The sequence below is a fragment of the Pomacea canaliculata genome, linkage group LG1, assembly GCF_003073045.1.
Source record: "Pomacea canaliculata isolate SZHN2017 linkage group LG1, ASM307304v1, whole genome shotgun sequence".
Taxonomy (NCBI): domain Eukaryota; kingdom Metazoa; phylum Mollusca; class Gastropoda; order Architaenioglossa; family Ampullariidae; genus Pomacea; species Pomacea canaliculata.
Window position 1 is genome coordinate 41185415 of NC_037590.1, and position 21892 is coordinate 41207306.

The 21892-nt window shown below is 46.7% G+C and overlaps 1 protein-coding gene across 5 annotated transcripts in view; it reads left to right on the top strand.

Moving 5' to 3' along the window:
* The first annotated feature begins 869 nt into the window (after nt 1-869).
* The window catches only part of LOC112567156 (F-box/LRR-repeat protein 16-like), a 31966-nt gene continuing 10943 nt past the window's right edge, over nt 870-21892 (top strand). The window contains exons 1-4 of one of the 5 annotated variants that reach the window (XM_025243754.1): nt 870-2139; nt 4115-4250; nt 5976-8658; nt 8707-14316. In XM_025243754.1, coding sequence (XP_025099539.1) covers nt 12983-14316 — 1334 coding nt within the window. In that variant the 5' untranslated portion in view covers nt 870-2139; nt 4115-4250; nt 5976-8658; nt 8707-12982. Of the gene's footprint in view, nt 2140-4114; nt 4251-5975; nt 14317-21892 lie in introns of all 5 variants that reach the window. The other 4 variants (XM_025243730.1, XM_025243737.1, XM_025243746.1 and 1 more) reach the window with 4 other exon arrangements.

Genomic DNA, 21892 nt, shown 5'->3' on the forward strand with positions numbered 1-21892 from the left:
TGTTATTTCCATGGGTACTCAACCTGCAAGGTATTTGAGCCACACACACCTTGGATTTTAATGCACCTTTAACATGTAGGTGGGATATCTGTGCCATTTAAAACTGCTTCCCTGTCCTGTCACAGGTTCTAGCATCACCAAATATTCTTTTATCAGCGAAATGGTGTTGACTTAGTTTACGTTAATATTTATATGCATTAGAACTAGTTAAGATAATATGGCCCAGGCGATGCTTTAAGAAGAGATTAAACGTGTAGGTGTGGTTGTTCATCACCTGCCCCCTCCAATGATATTTTCACACGTTCGTCAAACTTTTAAAGTTAAAATTACTTTCGTTGCCGTGATATAGTTGCTGGCACGGCATTAAACACAAAAAAATCACACGTTCGTCACACCTTACACTCCCGTTTGACGGCACATGACCAGTACGTATATATCTGCCAGTCGACAAACGTGTGCATACGTATAGCCTTATAATCGTTGTCACCAGCAAGTCTAAGTTGTTGGACTTCAACGTTGGTTCTTTACGTCTATAGTTTTCTCCTGTAAGCGATCCTTCAATGGCGCGTCATCCATCCACGCAACTTTATACACTCTCATTAGTTGGAAGCGACAAATTCGAACGAGAGACAGTCAGCCGTGTGAACAGGTGTCACATCCTGAGAGATATATGTTGTGTGGTCCCAGATCTAATCGGCACAGTCGTTGCACCTTCCCTCCCCAGCCTTCCTCTGTGCATATGTGTGCATGTGCGAGCGCGCACCAGATACTTTATATAGAGGCCTTTAATGATTTTAGACATTTAGTTGTTCCGCCCGAATAGATACCACACTTTGCAGTGTGCTGATAGTTCTTGACAAGCATCCTGTTGGTTTTTATTTTTAAGTTTTCAAATGCTGCTAGGGGCTTCCTTTAAAAAAAAAAAAGTGTGCTGGATCGATGGACGGGTCAGGGATGGGAAAAGAAGCCAAGATAAGACATGAACGTTAAACTCGTTCCTGTAGTGCGAATGGCGCCCCCTCCTGGTTCACATGCTCGTTAAAATCGATCGATGCTAGACAGATTGCCCACACACGAAGTATCTTTGTGGCCATGTGGGCACTGTACTTTATTCGCCATGTGGTCAGTGTAATTATCTCCCCAGTCGCCCGTAGCCTTAATAGTTCATTAGAGTGATGTCCCGTTGTCTGGCCGAAGCGTGAATATATGTTGCCTTTTTCTTTTTTCATCTTTACCCGTAGTTCTGCGTCATACTTGGGTTAATGTTGAACAAAGTTTCTGTTTCGATAGTTGCTACGCTCTGATTTGTTTTTCTGCGCGTGCATCACGCTGCTTCTGTTTTCAAGAACCACTATCGGTCCTCACTTCTGCATCTTGTCGCTTCGTTCATTGCTTTTGGATCTGTGTGTCAGCAGCATAGATTTAACTCTTATCTCTTTTTCTGCATTTTCTCCATGAACTTTGTCAACTGGTATTGTAACTGCTATGCTGCTCGGTAGCTAAGACAGCTCAATTGTTACGTCAATATAACAAATTCTTCTGTGGAGCAGATCTTCATGCACGGAAAGAAGTACTCTCAAAACAACAACAAAGCAAAAGATTTATATGTAACACTCATGCCCTCGAGTTAGCTTTATCCTCTGTTTTGTAGGCCCAGGTTGTACCTAAGAGAAGCTGAAGCAGCTGGTCTCTAGTTTTAGGGCAATGTCTTTATGAAGACATGCAGAGGGTGGAATCACTGCATGAGCCAGATTGCACGAGAGTTTGTTACACTATTCCATATGTAAATATACACTTTTCTTCTTATTTAAATAGCAGGTTGAAAGCTCACGCTATTTACTCTTTTATATAAATATGCACTTTTCTTCTTATTGAAATAGGAGTTAGAAAGCTCGCACTATTTAACCTTTTAGAGTTCGGGCTACTCGAGGATTGTTCAGCGATTGAGGTGCCCTTTCATTTCGTCTCATTACCCTATATAAGTCTGAAATAGAAGACACCAAAACACGGCCAAAAAATTAATTTCCATGGAGACATCCTCAAAGCAACGTGCTAAAAGGAAGAAGCGCGGCATTCTGGCAGAGAGCCAGACATTCCGACCACTCCTCTCTCCCGACGGGAAACCGCCAGCGAGTAAACGTAAATATACTTTACGCCATAATACAATGAACTCACATACTTTTGCTTGTTTTTCTCGCGTCTGAATGAAAGATTTGTCGGCGTCTGAGCCATCGTCAATCGTCCCTTCTCCAAACTCCATCCCCGACGTCCCTTGCCAACCAAAGCTGAAATTAACACCGATTTAGCACGTGCGAGTTTGTGGCTTTGCCAGCTGGATAATTTCTGTAGCTTGTAATATCTTTTGCATTGTGTGGAAGCAGGGAAGAGTGATTTAAAGGGAGGCGGGGGGAACAAGAGAAAGCGCAATCATCACAGGAAGAGAATTATGTGCAAGACGCTAAATGGCTTTCCCATATCGCGGAGTTTTGTGGTAACCGCTTGAGAATGGCAGAAAAGGGATTCGGTCCCTTTTTATCGGAAAAGGAGAGAAGATGAATGACGGTGTCTCTTAACACACATAGTGACGTCCTTTAATAGGTCTTTCCGAAGGGTAATGGAGATCAAGGGAGGAAACAGTTTCCAGCATTGCTTGAAATAAAGCGCCTTTTTTTCCGATCGGGCGACTTAAGTATCGGTTCATTTAATTCTACCGTTAGGTAATTCCAGAAGAGAAAAGGTTGAGCAGGAAACGAAAAATTTTCATTGGTTCATTCCACTACCTGCAAACCACTTTCCTTTAATTATATTGAAATCCGCCGTGGAGTTAGCGATTCCATACATGTGTTGTAGCCTAGTTTGGTGTCTAGGCTATTTGAAATGCACGGAGGGAATCCGTAGCAGGAAGCGTCAAATACCCTTCGATCAAGATTTCTACAAGTCTGCCTGGTATTTTTTGGAAAATCTGTTTGACCTAATTAGGAGGAATTAGTGCTGGCTCAGGCTTCGTAGAACTTTGCTTTTCTGCGAAGAGAGCTGTTGATATGTTTATATGTTTCGGTCCAGAATAACCATTTTTTCACTCATTTTTGCATATCCCTTTATTCTGGCCATTTTGGGGGCAGTCTACCGCACATGTCCAAAGTTTAAGAAAAGACAAAGTTCAATTCTTTACGTTGTGCCTTTTTTGTTTAAGCGAATGAATGTAGCTAAATGTTCTCACTTGAACTACAGAATGCCTGGAAGCATAAAAACCTCTTAATATGTATTTATATGTGGAGTTACAGTTGCTCAATTTTACAAACACCAAAAGGCTTCTTGCAGTGTTGCCGTTCTCGCAATGCTGCATAATTAAACTAATGAATGTCAAAGATGATTTTCTTGTCGATGTACCGTGCATTTATTTCAATAGATATACGAGATATACGGACATACAAAAGGGTTCATGGGGTGCTATGCGAGGTTAACACTTCTGGTAAGTTAGATGTGTCATGTTCATGTGTCTACACTTGGATACCCCATCAATCTAGTGTCCTTGTTCAGGTACTCAGTTCTCACCTGTACCTTAAAAACAAAAAATTACTAGCATGCGACGACGGGTGCGCCTCGGTAAACTGCTTCGACAGGCAGACCAAAGTAGGTGAGGATAGCCAGTGGGTCGCTACCCTCCGTGAGTCAGGGAATACTCACCCTTAGCGAATGTGAAGACAGTCCCGGCATTCAGTGCGGAAGCAACCAAAATCCCAATGGCCGGGAAGTCAGGGCTGCAATGCTGTGTGAACAGCAAAGGTTATGGATGGGGGTACAGGAAAACTCCATGGCACTCCACAGCTCGGAGAAGGAAAACTCCCCGGAAACCCATGAGGGATCCGGTAGAAGTCCATAAAGTTCATGCACAACTTCGAAGACAGAATGTGTTTGCAGATGGCAGCAAGTGGACCCCAGCAAGGAAAGGGGTTGAAATTGGTGTTTCACCACAGCCAATCCTCACCGTATCGGTGATAATCCCAGTTGGATAAACCAAACTTGTGCACTAACCGTAATGACCATGCTACTTTCGTGAAAAGATGTGGCACATGTACTGTGGTCAACCAGATGATCACATATTTCGTTGCAGATACTGGACTGACACTGTAATTGGATGTCATAATGGAATGTTTGAAACCATGAGAAGGCTGAGAAGATATCAGCATGCAGCTACCAGCTGGCTTTCTGCAGTCTTTTGTTGTTTAGAGAAGCCTACCCATCAGAACGTGAGTACCTTTCGAGTAAATTGAGGGTAAATGGTGCGGTCGAGAAACCGTTTCTTCTAACGTTTCAAATGAAAAAAAAAGGTCTATGAAGGTAATGCAGGGTGTAAAAAATATTGGGAGGAGAGGGATCACATTCAAAATTCCGACTGCTTAACTGTGCGACCGTCATTAAAATTCTCAATGACGTCATGGTGGTGGGAATACGTTGCTAGAGACGGAGGTGGGTCGTTAAAACTGCTGATGTCAGTGATAGACTCGAACATCAAACACTGGGAGAAGAGAGGCGCGAGAAAAAGAGAGAAAAGAAGACCCGACTGCTCTGAAAGCACGATACATCAGCCAGAAGAGTCATTACTCACGTCAAAGAAATATTTAACAACATCGCCTGCAGCGGAAAGCAACCCCTAAGCTTCTCTAGCTCTGCAAACTTTGATGCATTTCAATTGAAGGATCTCAGACACGTCAGGAAGCTCATCCCAACTGTCAGCAGGCGTTCTCTGGCCACACCCTCGGATGTTGCACAATCTGCTTCCTAAATTTGTCTCAACAAAGCGCAGAAGGAAGCTCCGACAAACGCCTACGCTTGCAACATCATCGTAAGACGACAGGTGAGACTGACAAGGCTTCACTGGTGGTTGTAGTCAGGCACCGCGGTCCTGGCCTCAATTTTTTTTTTTTTTTCGCTGCTTGTCTCATCTCCTGCTGAGCAAAGACCTTAAAAAAAATTCTGTTGTTGAAATCAGTTTTCCCACCCACCTACTCGCACTCTGAATTCTTGAGTTAATGTGGGCATGACGGTTATTCGTTACGTAATGCCATCGTGGGAATTTGATCATATATTACATCTTTTCCAGCATCTGCAATCAGAAACTAGAAGAGCAGCCATTACCACGTCCCTTGTCCCTTTGTGTTCACAACCAACCGTACACAGACACAGAGCTAACTAATCGGAAATATATTACACACACACACACATGAAATCGAAGGGCAGAGCTTCATGCAGGACAAGTCAGTTACATTTCGAACCGTAACAATAAGCGTTGATTTAAAAATAAATAAAATCTGATCCTCTTATCGACATGTAAACCGAGGTCATGTGGTAGGAGAACGGATCGCAGCTACTGAAAACCTTAAACAGTTGCACAGTTCTCCGAGGCTGTTATCCCTTCATGTCGAATCGGTGTTTCTTCTCTGCGGTTTTACAGATGGGGTGAGTCAGCAGGCAAAGGATGAGGGACTGTTGTTGTCGTTAGCGAAGGGTTCACGATTGTTATCTGCGAAGGGTTCGTGATAAATATTTTTGTTGTTAGAGTTAGAAGATGTTAGAAGATGGCAAAGGTCGTTGGTGGAAGGCGGGTGGTAAATGGGAAACGCAGGAGGCGATTGCCCTCGTGGGAGGCTTCTCCCGTTTTGGCTCGTCTGTATTACTTTCGGAAATCTGTGAGTTAATTAACAAGATTAGCGGCCAATTGGACTCTTAAAGTCGGAGGGAGTGCTCTAAAGTTTCCGCCTGCGTCTGGCTTCGAGACTTTGGCTAAATTAAATGTGAGCACTGCATGCGAACACATATCCTTTTTGTGTTGTTGTTGTTGTTGTTGTTGTTGTTGTTGTTGTTGTTGTTGCTGCTGCTGCTGCTGTTGCTGTTGTGTTTTGTTTTTTTTTGCTTTTTTTTAAGATTTTGCAAGTATAGATTCTTGTGTTAATAGTTTGCTCTTTACTTCGAAGGAAGGCCGTCTCATGGCGCATTCAAGCTTTGGAAGCGAAGATCGTGGCCACCGGTTGTGGGTTCAGGACTCGCCAAGACTGACGAGGATGAAGAATAGCTGCCCCAACTCCTCAAGAGATCCCTTTATCCTTTACTAAGGACAAAAACATAGTCAAGATAAAGAAAGGGGAACTTTCGGGATTATATGTGCACCTGATTTTTGCATTGAAGAACCCTCAGTGGGCTCTCATGGCAGAGCTCCAAAGAACAGTACCCCACTTCCTTCAGGACATTCGTTGGAATCCCCGAAGTGTCTCCAGCTCACGGTCTTTGACAAGTCCTTTGAATTACCTGCCTGAGCGTTTGAAGAAGACGATCTCGCCACGGGGTAACGAGGTTTTTCTTTGAATGTAGCACAAGGCTAGGCTAGCTCGCCACAATTTAGCCCCTGCAATAACTTCTTCTCAAGAATAGTTACGAGAACACAACGCACTGACTTCAAATAGAAGTTAATGGCGCCACAAATCAACAGCTGCTTGAAAGTTTCAACATTTCTCGCCAATCGACTTGGATTTTCCAAAAATCGACTTAGAAGCTCTGAATTTGTTGCGAAATTACCTCCCTACACAAAACGCGTCCTTATCCCCTCCCCACTTATCCGACTTCCACCTCTGGCGCGGCTCCCTAATTTCTGTTATTCCGCGTGGCATTAATCTCCCTTTTAAACTCGGTTCTCTGCCCCTAGCGAGCGAGGCGGTATCAGGCCACTCACGAACATGGCGCCCAGTCGATAGCCACAGTCGTTTTTTGGATTGTCGTTGTCCGTCCTGGCGGACCCCGAGTGACTAGGTCCAACAAAGAGCGAGGCTGGCAGGTCTCCAGCGTTCACACGGCCGCTTCCTGCTCGGGGAGAATTTATCTCCATGGCATCGCGGCCTCAGCGTCTGGTTTTCTGTGAGCATAAATGATGACGGTTGTGTCGTAACCAACAGCTTCTCGGTGCAAAAATGCCTTGACACAAATGGGGAAAAAAAATTTTAAAAGGTGACTGGTGCAGAGTCAAAGAAGAGGTTGCTCAACGATATTTAGAAATGAGAATGGTCTGTCATTGCTCATAACAAATGTGTCTTGATGCTATGTTACTCATAATTGTTTATCATCGTTTATCTTCACTCTGAGAGTGGAGTACAGGACCAGCACCGTATCTTTTCACCTGTTGGTCCTTTTTGCCTTCATCCTTCCTTCCGAAGGACTGTCCTGATTTATTACTAATACAAGGTGTGAGGACCTGTTACAATGAAGTAGAAACAAGGCTCGGACTACATCTTTATACTACATTAAAAACATGTCAAAGATAAGGGATGCAAACAAGTTTGATTTTTACCTTAAGCCTGTATGTAACTCAAATCCAACTAGAAGCTTTCATCTGTCTTATAAATAAAGCAGAGTGTGGTGGTGATAAACGCTGCGGTGGTGTGTGGTGGACCGTGTATGTGTGTATGTTCCCAAAAATTACCTCCCGGACAAATTTCTCATGTCCTCTGAACATAAAACTGAAGCAGAGACTGGGAGCACAACTTTTAAAACTGAATTCGGGCCCCGAGGGTTTCTCTCTGAGCTCTACTGCCTCCCCTTGAATTACTACTCGCGATTATTTTCCTAGACTTCTGCTGGAGAAAGATGGAAAACCCACCAGGACAATGAGTCACTATGGTGATCGTTTCTGATGATGTTCAGTTAACTACCGCTGCATCCTGCAGAGGATCCAACGCGTGTTCTCGATGAAATCATTTCAAGGGGAACGGAATGTGGCATTGTGTAGTGCTCGACACGTGTAGCATTTCACCATGGTGATTAATAAGAGTAATGATAATGGCAGCAATAATTTTCTTCATTTTCTAGCGTGAAACGTGATACTAATAAAGAAAAAATGGCAACTACTTCTTTTGGTACATGATGTTACGGTTACTGGCAGCTATTGAATAATATATTTATATCCTTAAAAGTATTCATGTTGTTTAAATCACCCTGTCATCACAACTATTGCTCGTGGTGCTGTAGATGACATATTGACTGGTTGTTTTGTCTAACACACTTAATGACCGATTACTGAATGCGAGGCAGGGCCTGGGGGACCCTAGCTATGACGTCACCGTTTCTGCAGCTGACAGACCGGTTGATTGTCGACCGAATGACCGATTACCGAATGCCCTGGAGGCCTCGAGGACGCCTCGCCTCAACGCCAACGCTTCTGCAGCTGAACTCATATTCAGCTCTTCTTCTTTTTTTAGAAGATAACAGCAGATTCTTGTCAGGGAAGTGAAAGTGGCCAGGCAAACTCGAGAGTCTAAAATGTACGTGCAAAAAAAAAAACCTTTGCAAACATATGGCCGACAGTGGTGCCTATCTCCGGTGCTAATAATCACAGGGAAAACAACAATTTCATTGCAGCAAAAAGAAGGAAGATGAGTAGAGTACCGAAAAAGAACAGTAGGAACGCCGATGGGGAAAGAATGCATCATTCGTTGTCATCGTTCTTGATGAGCTCCCTACTCGTTATAGATATACATTTTTTTCAAGCAGTGTGTGCCTCCAACGGTCGATGCAATTTCGTGTATGGTTCAGTCTTCAGTCGCTGAACTTCTGCACCACGCTTGTAACTGCTGGTGTAGCCTGGCAGTTGGTCTGGGCCGTGACTTCTGGGTGTTACACTGTTACACCTGCACAGCTCTATCGGCGCATACAATACAGGTGTAACAATAGTGTCTGGGAGAAGCTTTTGTAAAAACGGCTGCGGCACTACAGGTACGACAGACATGGTGGAGCCCCCCTGCTATTTCTTGTCAAACGCATGCTTGCAGTTCTGGCTCCAGACTACCGTCTGCTCAGACGGCAACGGATGCTCGTGCGTGTAGCAGAGGGAGTGATACCAATCTCTTGAAACAGAACGACAGTGTAGTGCACAGAGACAGCAGCTTACCGAAAATGTACTATCGCCCTCAACGCATTCCAGAAAGAGTTTCGCAGTTACTAATTTGGTAAAGGGTGATGAAAAAAAAAAACCCATTGGATCTTGGACAAAATTTATCCCATAGTTGCAGAATCGTGAGAAATCGTGACAGAAGCACATCTCTTGCGGGCAACTGCACCTCTCCATTTATAATGTATGTCCACTTTATTCGATTTCCTATCACAAGCTTTCTTCCGGTTTGAATTTTGCGCCACGCGGCTGTGGTCCGATGGTCGTTGAGCAGAAAAAAAAAATCCAGCTTGTTGTTACTGGAAAAGTCTTTTGGCGAGAACAACTTGAAATCCTGGGTTTAGTCATCACCGAACTGCAAGGGAAGGGGTGAGAGAGGGGTCAAGTTCGGACCCCGCTGGTAGACGCCACGTAACAAAACTTAGTTCTACGCTGAGCTGTGTGTGACCGACTGAATCCTCCTCCTTCCCTTGGCAACCATGTCTGACTCACGTCAGGCCTGACATGCGCACTGGAACCGAACGGCCGCCGTGCGGCGTGCACGAGAAAACGCGCGCTTTCGATCGATTGCTCGAGTCCCTCGGGGCGCGCCTGCTTGTGTGTGCGCGTGTGTGCGTGCGCGAGGTGGGGAGGAAGCTTTAACCCTCAGGCACTGTGTGTTTGGGCTGTCAATGAACTCCACAGCACAGCCACTGTGTGTGTGAGTGCGGAGGGAGGAGGTTTGAAGGGAGGTGCGCGCGCATGCGTCTGTCGGTGCAACGATAGTCGAATTTAACGGATCGAAGCCGTCAAGCAGAAGTGGCGTAGCAATACGCGGCATCAAGCACTCCGAAGCGAGCAGAAACACTTTCCGAGCATCGAACGTTCAGCTAGGGGCGGGTGGGTGCGAGTGTCAGCAGTGCCAGACCCCTTTGTCGTGCGGCGGGTACCTGACGCCAGGCGGGTCTCTTTGCTCATGACACTGGCTTGGCACCGGGGTGGGTGGCAGGTGCCTCTTTTGTTGCCGCATCTCTAGAGGCTGGAGCATCCGTCAACAAGCAGCAGCAGCAGCAGTAGCAGCGCAGCACAGCAGCAGACGACGACGATGTCAGATGGCACGTAGCTCGCGCAGCTTGCAGACGACAGAACCGAGTGTAGGCTGTGGTGCCGATGTGAAGCCGGTGACGGTAAGAGATCCTCGGGCTTTGCTTTTGTGTGTGTGTGTTGGGGGTTATCGCTGCTACATCTGTGAGCTCACCATCAGTTGATACCCTCAGGGTGTGGGAGTTCTGAAAGACTCCTCTCCTCAGCAAGCAGTAAAGCGCGAGTTGATGTGACCCTCGACACAGCTGTTGACATTTCTGCGACTCCTGTGACACGACGATGCTCGGCCGAGACCGGTGGTCGTCGATTCTCCGCCAAGCACAGCCACAACAGACGACATTTCTACTTCGTTGACGCTGTGGCGACCACCGCCACCAAATCTCAGCCACAGCAACCGTCTTTGCGGTGTCCTTACAGTGTGTACACAGAGTAAGTGAACACCAAACTAACAGCAAGAAAGAAGAACTGAGGAAAGCAAAAACATCTTTTCAACAACATTTGTTGTGGTTACTTGTTAGTTCTCGCCCCCACCCCACCCTTATTGATGAGGGTGATGGAGGATGATGTGGTTCTGGTTTAATGATTTATTACAAGATTGTCGTGCAGCTGAAGATGGTGCAGTAGATTTTACGTGCTGCATCTGTTGACAACGCCGCTACCTTGGTCTCTCAAGCGTTGAACTGTGTGTCGATACTTCATCTTTGTGGGTGTCCCTCCTCTACTCACCTGCCAGGTCAACAGAACCGGATCACCATACCCCGATGAAAGATCCTGCGTGTGTGTGGAGGGGTGGGATTGGGGGAGGGGTTACAGGTGTAGCGATTAGCACCGCAGTTTCTCCCAGCGTCTAAGAGTTGAGCTAAAAACTCGCCTCCACCCCAACTGCCTGGTGGCTGTGACTATAAATAGAACACCAGCTGCTGGTTTGAATGTCTTCACCGAGCTGGCGGTGGTCACTGTGGCGTAGCGTGTGATTGGGAGGAGCTGGTTTCCACGCTGTATGGGAGAAGGATAACATTTCCGGTGAAGCCCAAACACGCTATTTTTTCGATGTCCCTCGAGCATCTTGCGTCACTTCCGGATCGGAAATTGAAAACAAAATCAAGCAGCAAGGCAGCATTAGCACGCCGGGGAGCGAACTGCAGCGGCTGGGTGTGTTGATGTGATGGTGTTGTGTTGCTGTCGGAAGGCCCGATCAGCGGGTGGGTGCCATTTTTTTTTTGGCAGTTCACAGCAGCCAGCTGCGGGGCCACGTGACTCTCGAGATCAAAAGGATCGCAGCGTTTAGCCGGAAAGAGGAGTGTGTAAAGTGCGGAATGTGTCGCCATCTCGCGGTGACCAGATAGGTCACGCAGGACGAGACAATATCTGGTAGATATTCCAAAGGGTGTTCTCGCGAGATTTCGAACTGAACATTTGACAGTCCGCGGTCGGAACCACCTTGACAGTATTCAGTCAACATTAAAGTTTGAACTGGGGATTGGACGCCATATCGTCTTATAATAACACGCAGCGCGTTCTTCCAACGGCACAACTGGACACGTGACTATTGTTTGCTTTTAGTTTGTTTTGTTTTCATAGTCTTTCTGTGTCATAGCCAGAATCCTGACCAAGATCAAAGTTGTTGAGCTCAGTCTTCAACAGTTTTTTTTTTTTTTTTATTATTATTTTTTTTTTTTTGAGCAGTCTGTCGACATCATTTTCCTTGGCCCCGTAAGTTTATTGCCTTCTTGAAAGCAGCTTCTGCCAGACCAAAACGCTTTTTGGGAGCGGGGTCCCTAACGGCTTTCTGGCATTTTTGGTACGCTTGTCAAAGGATCAGACACGCGCAAAAGCAGCCGTGCACCAGTCGCGAAGTGGACCATTCATTAGGCATCGATAAACTCCGCACTGAAGCTGCATTCGACCCGAACGGTTTTTATTCTTTATCTTTCTTTCCCCCCTTTTTTTTTGTGTGTGGCGTCTGCTGCATCAATCAAGGCCCAGAATGTATGCTGTCGATGTCTTAAAAGGGCTTTTAACTGTCAGAGCCGGTGATAAAAGCCATCGCTGAACACGCTACAGTGGTTTTGGACCATTGAAGCCATCGATTTCCAGCCTTTTGTTCGGGAAGAGCAGAGGTAGTGCACACTTGCCAGTTTCCACATTTTCGTTTCAACCTTTGAAAAAAAAATACACGCGGAAAATATCCAGTAAAAACTAGCCATTCTTTCCACACCACAGACGCAAAACTTCGGCTATTTACGAAGTCACACAAATCCATTCCAAAGAGGTCAACGCTCACTCATCCCCCTTTTTGTACGCGGTGTACAGAAATAACACGGAACGGGATTGGTCGTGGTCTGCTGTGACGGCGCCCACCTCGTGGTCGGATGACGTGAAAGCGCGAGATTGTTTCAGGCAGGTCATTTTTGCAGTCGGCACGTGGCACGCGCCGAGTGCGGGGGGTTGGGCTCAGACGAGACACTCTGACAGCGCCTTTGATCAGTGGCTAAGGTTTTAAGAGTGCCTTTCAAGCAAAGAACTGTGCTTCTCTGCGGCATCTGTTTCCTCTTTAGAGAGGGAGAGTGTGTGGAGGGGGACTTTTTTTTTCTCTGGTAGGTGGAAGAAGAATTAGCAATTCTTGGGCAAGTTCGACTGGACGAAAACGACTGGCACGGCCCCAACAATCTTTGTCATAAATATGAACTGGTACGTGTGGCAGCTACAGTCGCGGTGCCGTTATATTCCCCTAGCCGAGGGCCCAGGACGCACTATGTTTACCAGGCATGTCGGGATTGTATCTCCCACACCAACTCGTCACTTAAGCTCGTAACGTCGTCTCCTCTTAGGAGGAGGGGGTCGGGGTTGAAGCATCCTCTTTGGATTACGTGAAAGCTGCTTTACATCGTGAGTTCGTTGTGTTATTGTCGTTGCTGCTGATGCCGGCGGGCGGGACTGACGACGTTTATCCAGCCTACCGCCATGTCGACCATCCGCCGCGCCTACATGGAAATCTCCAACGGCATTCGTGGACTGAGACTCCACAGGGAGCAGGCCAACGCCAATGTCGCTGCTGCCGCCTCCCCATCTTCTTCTCCAGAGACCGACACGGTGGCGGCACCTAGCCCATCATCATCATCATCATCATCATCATCATCGTCGTCGTCGTCGTCGTCGTCCATGGTCTCTACGACGGCGAGACGAACAGGGTCGCCAGCTCGAGACACGTCACTGGGCTCGCAGGTGACGCACCCGTGCGTCACGGCAGCGGCCATCAAGAAAAGCCTACAGCGCAGCATGGAGGGACAACAGCAAATGACGACGCCCTCGCCGACGTCCGCGACAACGGTGCTGGCCACGCGGCCCGTGCGCTCGCCCAAAGCCGGCATTGCGCGCCGCATCCGGCGGCTGAACCAGAGCATGAACGGCCACCGGCAGCGCGCATGCGCCGAGACCATCGGCGAGCTCATGCAGGACGAGGAGTTCCTGGCCGCCTTCTTCCTGTACTTCGCGCCCACGGAGCGCGGTAGCTTGTGCCAGGTGTGCCGCAAATGGCGGCGCGTGCTGTACCGCCCGCATTTCTGGACAGACATCATGCCCATCATCTCGTACCGCGACTGGCGGCGCGACGCGGCCCACCGCCGCCACCTGTACGACAGTCTGCAACAGCGCGGCTTCGACTCTGTGGGCCTCTTCGGCGCCAGCGACGAGGACGTGCTGGAGTTCGCCAACAGCTGCCAGCCTTCCAAAGGTCACTTGCGAGCCCTCAGCATCCGCTGCTCCAACTTGACAGACAGCGGTCTGGAGATGTTGTTCCGCAAGATGCCGTGCATCTACCGCCTGGAGCTCTCCGGCTGCAACGAGATCACGGAGGCGGGGCTGTGGAGCAGTCTCAACGCCAAGATCGTCTCTCTGTGCATCGCCGACTGCATCAACGTGGCCGACGACACGGTGGGCGCCATCTCGCAGCTGCTGCCCTCCCTGTACGAGCTCAGCCTGCAGGCCTACCACGTGACGGACGCGGCCTTGGCCCTCTTCTCGCCCAAGCAAAGCTACACGCTGAGTGTGCTAAGGCTAACCTCGTGCTGGGAGGTGACCAACAGCGGACTGGTCAACATCGTCAACGCCTTGCCTAACCTGACGGTGCTGGGGCTGTCCGGCTGCAGCAAGATCTCAGACGATGGAGTGGAGCTGGTTGCGGAGAGCCTCAGGCGCTTGCGTTCGCTGGACCTGTCCTGGTGTCCGCGCATCACTGACGCTTCGCTCGAGTACATCGCCTGCGATCTCAGCCAGCTGGAAGAATTGGTGTTAGACAGGTACTGTGAACATTTCCTTTTTTTTAAAGTTGCCCTTCAGCATGTTTTGATTTTCATTCTATCGCTCTGTTTTGCGCGCGCGCACACACACACACACACAAACATATTTACCAATGGGAAGCGGGTGAGGATAATAAATTACCGTTAAAAGACAGGAAGGAACCATAGATATGTTATCCACCAAAAATTAAAAGAAAAACAACAGCGGCTAAACCTGTCTCCATATCTCTCGTCCCTTTCTTTCCAAATTATGCAGGAAGCATGCCCGCTGTGGGGAATGGAATTCACATCAGTAGGTGCTCCATTCACAGCGAGCAACGCCCATGGGTAGGGTCATGTGATGTGACCCCGTCGGGAACAATGTCACGCTCTGACCTCTTGCACACGTTGACCACCTGCTGTGACCCCGCTACCCGAAACTATCTTTGAGCTCCGCCGAGTTCAACTAAGCTGCCATTGCTGGCACCTCTAGCTAGACTGTTTCTGCTAAACCACCCGAAACTAAACTGTACTAGCTGCATTAATTACTGTCTGATACTTCGTTTTCTTCCTCGGTAATACTACAGTTTCTTTTTGTCTGGATAGCTAAAATAAGTTTTAAAAATAATTTTTGGATGCATTTTTACTGCATGAAACTACCTGAAACACACACACACACACCGACACATACATTGCTCGTCCGTTACGTGGTACACCTGTAGGCGTAGTGGAAACGGTAGGAGTGGGCTGCAGAGAATATTTCAGCAGTGCCAAAATCTTGTTTAGATAGTTTAGACATTAGCATCGGTGTGGGTTTGCCCTAGATGCTGAAGTATAAAAATGAGCCTCGGAAATAAATAAATGTTGTTTTTGTGTATGTGAGGGAGAGACGAAGGGATGAGATAGCCAGTATAATGTTTTTTCCCGGTAACACCTGGTCTGAGAGTCAATCCCAGACTCATAGGATGTACCTGGCCTTCCGGGCTGATTACGTGGAGGAGACCAGAAAGGGCAGAGGGTGGGATGGGAAGGGCAAGATATGTTTGTGGGATCTGAAATCCTGCAGGATTCCCCGCGACGTAGAAGTGTGGGAGAAACAAGACCTTTGGTACATCCGGTAGGGTAATGGCTTGTTTTCTGTGTCCAAACTGTAAATCAAGGATTTCTTCAATATTTTCGCAAACTCGTTAAAGCACACACACACACACGCGCGTGAGCGTCCATTAAGAGAACGAGAGAGATTGATAGATGAGAGAGAACTGAAGGCCAGTGTATGTCTCAAATCGTAGTCCATAATTTTCTTTCACTTACAGAAGAATTTTTAAAAATGATTTAAGGCTAATCTGAAGTGTGTAGGCTTGTACAAAGACATTGTCTTTTTTACATTTCTGGAAATATAATATCGTTAGGCTTGTTTCTCAGGAAATGAGAGGGGCAAATCGAACCTTGTATTAAACTCCACCTTGTACACAGATTTCCAAGAAAAAAAAACCAACCCCAAGCAAACCATAAAATAAAAACATCGAAACAACGCCAAGTGGGTGCGGCTACATGAACGTAGAATATTAACAAAATAAATAAATTAAAGAAATGCGACACCGAGCGACGTCTACCGGCAGCAGTGTCCCACCTTCTGCGTCTTGCCAGCGATGCCAACGTGAACAATGTCGGTCGCCTGGATCTTCACCTGTCAGGGTGTGCCCTTGTTGACAGATCGAAGAGTTATCGGCAGGTGAGGGGTGGGGGAGAGCAGACAGGGGCACAGATGAGCGGAAGGTGATAAAGCAAACAAAGAATGGCGAAGCAGAGCAAAACCACACGCCTTCTTGGAAGAGATGTTTACACTACACAGACCAGCAGGCACTCAATCCCGGTGTGTATGTGAGAGAGAGAGAAAGAAATAAAAATCCACAGAAAGAGACATATGTATATCAATCAGTCATTTGTTCCTTTACTGGTACCTGTCGTTGGCGGAGCACATGAATAAACACTGGAGCTGACAATCCTGCCGCTCACGCCTGTTTGGGGAGCGGAGTCCATTTTTCACATTCGTAAATCAGGATCGGTAATACAAGGGATTTGTACAGATTGTAATTTGTAGTTACTGATGTTATGTCTGCACCAGACTCTATCCTCTCACCATTGTTGCTGTTGCGATCCTGATGTGGATATCTGCCTTCAAACATCGGCATTCTCACCTGCGACTAAGAAAGAAGACGAAAATTACTCTCCAATACTGGAGAGCTCTGTTGCTCACCAGTAAAGTATTTCTAACAGGAGTGTGGCTCAGTTCAGCAAATCTATGGATGTCTTCGACTCAAATGAAGAAATATCGCTCAGGGTTTTTGCCAAGACAAATGTTTTCAGCAAATTCTTGAATACCGCGTGGGATCGAAGGGTGCCGGCACGTCTGAACAAAGCAGAGATCAAAGCGTAGGTTGCAAATCGGTCTTCCACTAATAAAAATGGAAGAGTGACGGTCGTGGAGTGTTTCCCGCACGATGTTCTCCAAGATATTAAACAGCACCGGTGATGGGGGCACCATTGACGTAGGCACACTGTAGTGCGAAAGTAAGATGTATAAATATATACACAAAGCAAGATGGAATGAGACAGATACAGAGCCAGAGATAGAGAGAGCAAACAAATAGAGAGAGGTTATGAAGGTTGCTTTAGTTGGTTCGCATCCCCGTTTCTATGCATATAAATGCGTATTAATGAACGGTCCCCAAGTGCTCTTGTATGGCAGGAGGCAAGATTGAGATGTGTTCGCACACACATGCAGGCTGGCCAGGCATCAACATCACTCACAGCAGGGAGACGATAATCCCACAAAACAGTAATTAAGCAAGCACGGCCTATCCAAACGCACACGGGGTCAGTGTGGTCACATTAGCGGTCCTTTGATCGGAATACACACATTTGCTATTCAAGAGTTCTGTTGCCGAGGCGAACAAGTGCTCACAATTATGCAGTGAACCACTTGCACGTGCCGAGCGCGCATGCGTACTGATTACTGAATGGCGTCAGCTTATCGTTTTTTTACAAATCGTTTCCACGCCAAAAAAACCCATTGCGGTATAAGAAGTGGAAATTTTTGTTTAAATAACATAAAAATGTGCTGTGTGTTCAAGCGGAGGTCGTGTGAGTTATGTTCTCAGGCGCTAGTGGGTAGAAGGAGGGAATGGATAAGAGGTATGAGACGGCGATGAAAGTGATGATAAAGTGATGCCTTTAATAAAGTATAACCAGAGGCAAATTATAATAGTATGTGTACGCAGCACCACAACCAAGATAGGTCGCAATCTCTGCGCCCACCAGTAATGATAAATGAATATAGGCAATGGAGGGTGAGATACGTATCGACACATTGAACAACAAAGATGAGGTACAAGAGTAGAACGTACAGCAATGGAGGAAGGTATGAAGGGATGTAGGGAATGTAAATAGTGAATTCCTTTTGTTATACTGTCTGTCATTATGTAACTACTCCATCTCTAAAGGAATTGAAGACAGTCAATTCAGGGATAGTACTTAGGGAACAAATATGTTTTCAGAGAAGAGAATGTTGGAATGTAGCCATCGAGTCAGAGTGGGATCGAGGCTCCTCCTGTATGAACATGTCCTGTCTGCGCAAAGGCGAAACGCGCATGGTTAATGTATTTGTGCACGACCGACGCTCGTGATTACCCTTTGTGTAAAGGGTCGTGCCACGAACAGCTTGACCGTGAGGGTCAAATGGTGCTGCATCCATCATGTGCAGTTGAAAATTCCGCGTAGCCACCTCGTGCATCACTCTCGTAATTGGTTTGAAAGCGCAGAAGAACTGTGTGTGTGTGGCGCACGTGAGAGAGAGAGTGTGTGTGCGTTGCATAGACTTGCTACTTTGATCAAATATTCGCCAACGACAATATAGTCGTTGGGGATAGGTTTAGCAATCGAAATAATTTTTAAAAAAGGGCAATGAAATTTAATAAAGGCTTTTAGGTTAAAATATACTCAACGTCAGTAAACAACATTCTTCTCGTTTTTTCCATTCGTCTCTAACACACACGGTCACACCCCTCCCATTCAGTCTCTCGCATTTATGGATGGAAAGACCCTTGTGTAACCTCTAGGGCTCTAGGCGATATGAAGCTAGGTGATAAACATGTTTATTATCACTGATTTCAATCTGCAAATCCCTCCGCTGGTTTTGCTGCTGATCACGCCCAATGGACATTCATTTTCCGTCCATTTGCTCGTGCCAGCTATCGTGTAGTTTATCAGCCATTGACGTTGATGATGAATTCAGATTTGATGGTGGTGTCATTGTATTCACGACCACAGCGTGCTTAATGAGTACCTGTGCACTGTTCGTCACGCCAGTCCGTACAAGAGAGAAGGAGAGGGAGGTGAAGAAAATTTGTTTTCCACCGAGCTTGCAACTAAGGGTATATCACCATGGACGTGTATATGTGGATTGCTGTCTGTCTGCCGAGATCAACACTTAGCCTCTTGCGAAGTGATCCGCGTCTCGGCGAGCCTAAACAAAGAATGTGATTAAACCGGAAGCTTTGTACACATCTGCCTCGTTTTAAACAGATGTAAACAGATGCCACAAACAGAGACAGAAAAGCGTGCTCGAGACGAGAGTTGAATCCAGGACAGCCAACCCTCACTGTATTGGCGACGGGCGCTAACCGTTGAGCCACCGAGAAGGAGAGGGATTGTTCTTATGTCATATTTTCGCAATTATGTAAGTCTGAAAAAGGTGTCACTTTTATGTGACGACTCAGACGTTCTTTATTTTCTGGTATATCATTTTTTTTGGTGTGTGATAAACTTAAAACGAAGTGGTTCACTGAATATGACCTTCCTCTCCTGACATAGTTGATCTTAGCTATGTATAGCCCTATGGCCGTGGCTTGCCACGTGGGAGGAATAAAAGCCAGACAGGAAAAACCAGATAGATGGCGCTAGTGTCAGTCATGTCGGTTAAAGAGCTTCTACGAGACAGAAGCTGGCGTAAGCTGGGATCAGCATCTACTGATCACGGAAACGGAGTAATTATGAGTAATAGTTTGTGGTCAAGCTAGAAACAGTCTCCTCCAGGGAAATTACTATATCGGATGTCGTAAACAACATCATTGACCTTTTGGTGGTTCATGTCAACAAAGACGAGGGATTTAAGCGGAGCGACAAGTTGCCCCGTTGCACTCTGCATCCTCTGCACTGCCTCAACTCTCGCCCTCCCCTGAAAACAAAACAAACCACAAACCCGCAAGTGTTCATCCCAACTTGCTTCAAACATGGAAGTATACCTCAGTTGCCTCAAACACTTCAAGAGTTACAATTTAATTTAAGAAATCGGTGCAACCTGCCAAACATTCTACTGATACGTGTGTTGTCGTTAGAATATTTATAGATCAGTTTACAATAATAGACTTTTGCGTGTATTCTTCTTTATGTGTGTGTGCGTGCTGTGTGGTGTTTATGGTTGTCGCTATTACTTTTGCATTGCGTTAATTTCTTTTTAACAGTTAAATTTATTAGTGTCCTGATAAAGAATCTGTCAAGTTCTTGCTGCTGAGTACATTGAGGACTGGCTGCCCTGGGTTCAGATCTCGTGTCATGCACGCTGTTCTTTCTATGCATTTGGCATCTAGTTACAAGGCTGGCTACTTTGTTGTGATATAGCCTTAGTTGCTGGCTTGGTGTACCTCACCCCATCCCACTCCCGCTGCACGGGATGCTGGTCATGACGGCGCTGACCATCATTTTCTGTCCTCAAACTTCCGGGTGAACTGTCCCACCCGCTTCATTAAATGGACCGCTTCATTAAATACCTCGCATGTCAGAATCTCAGTTAGAAACTATTCATAGTCCCTAAACATAGCCATCCCAAACCCAAGAAAGAAGTAATGGTTACAACGACACGTCCATCGTGAGGATTAATAATAAAAAATGTCTCAAATACCGTGTTATTGGCTCCACAAACACAAAAGTCGATCACCTCACCTCACCCCACTCCCACTCCCACCCCCTACCTTCCTCCAGTCCCTCATCGATCAGTACGTGTGCAGCTATACATACCTCCCGCCGGCATCAATTTTTCATCCCTTTCACGGATACACTTCTGGGAGTCTGTACAAGCGGTTCTGCATAGGTCGGGTGGTTAGCTGTGTAAACGGAGCTTACAGTCCTGGCACTGTCATATTTTTAGAGACGCGTGATGAACGAGGCTGTTACAGAAGTTGGGGAGGTAGTGAGGGTGTAGGGGACAATGTCGCTCGCATCGTTCCAATCACGTGGTTTGAATATTCATAATGGTTGCGGAGGCGAAGCCACTGTTACAGAAGAGCCTGATATTGACTGAAACTGAGACTTGACAGGTTATGTCTGTCGCTTGAACAGAATGCCGGGTCTGTCATCACTCACGACTGCCTCGCGTGAGTACTGCCTGACCCCAGAGAAGGGTGGGAGTGGGGTGGAGGAAGGGGAGAAAAGCAGCCAATGGATGGCTAATGTAACAATCTTTCTCCGAAAACTGCAGATCATAAAGCTGTTTCTACTCTCCTCTCACCGCCCACGAAGTTCACGGGCATCGAGGAATTACATTTCTGATTCTGGCTTTTTCCAGGTGCATTAAAAGTAAACATGGAGTTTTACGGTCTGAATACTGACTTTGTTGTTTGCTCTTGTTTTATGGGTTGGATGCTCTTGTTGTGGTTGTCCACGACCTTTTGAAACCCAAGGTCACCATGTTCCAGTTCTGTGGAGAAAATGGCCAGTAATTAATTATTTCACAAAGAATGTTTCGCAGTAAACATTTAAGCGCAAGCAGAAACCTGTTTTGCGATAAACAGCAATAAAGTACCCCACGAAACGCAAGCGTCCTTAATTGTGACATAAACGGGGGCTGCGATAAATAACTTTTGCCTGCCTCTGGCAAGCCTCGTCACAGAATGGCGTGACACTGACCAAATAAAAAAAATTCTGTGCCAGATTTGACAGCCAGTTTGACTCATACGGTGCACCACATGAACAGCAGGTGGCCAGCCTGTAAAGAGGCACTTTTCTGCTGCCCCTAGAGGTGGAGAGCTCCAAGGAATCGTTAATCTGCCACTTTCATCAACGTGAAACTTCGTGACTGTGCGAGAACTTGTCGCTAATGGGCCAGGCAGCAAATCAAGTCCCTGCCCGTGTTGGCCGCCGATTGTCTGGCCTCAGCCCTTGCTTCCACCCGGCGACTTTTATCAGATGGGGTGCGTCCGGCGTGACGCCATCAAATCGCCGCCGAGTGGCAAAGGCCTGCAGATAAGATTAAAACTTTGAACTTGCCATTTCCGTGGGTTCAACTTGGGTCGGTCTCACAGACCAGCAACCCAGGAAGCTGAGCAAAATGTATTTGGTGTCGAGGTTGCACCTCGAAACAAGCCAGATTGAAGACATGGACACTACTTCCAACTATTACAAGAGAGAGAACAGCAGAAATGAACCTTCGATTTTCGCTCCTTCGCTTGGCTTCAAACCTTACATCTCAAACTGTTGGTGCTTTATGTAGATTTTTTTCTGAACGGTGATGCCTTCACAACCATTTTACCGTTTTATCGTC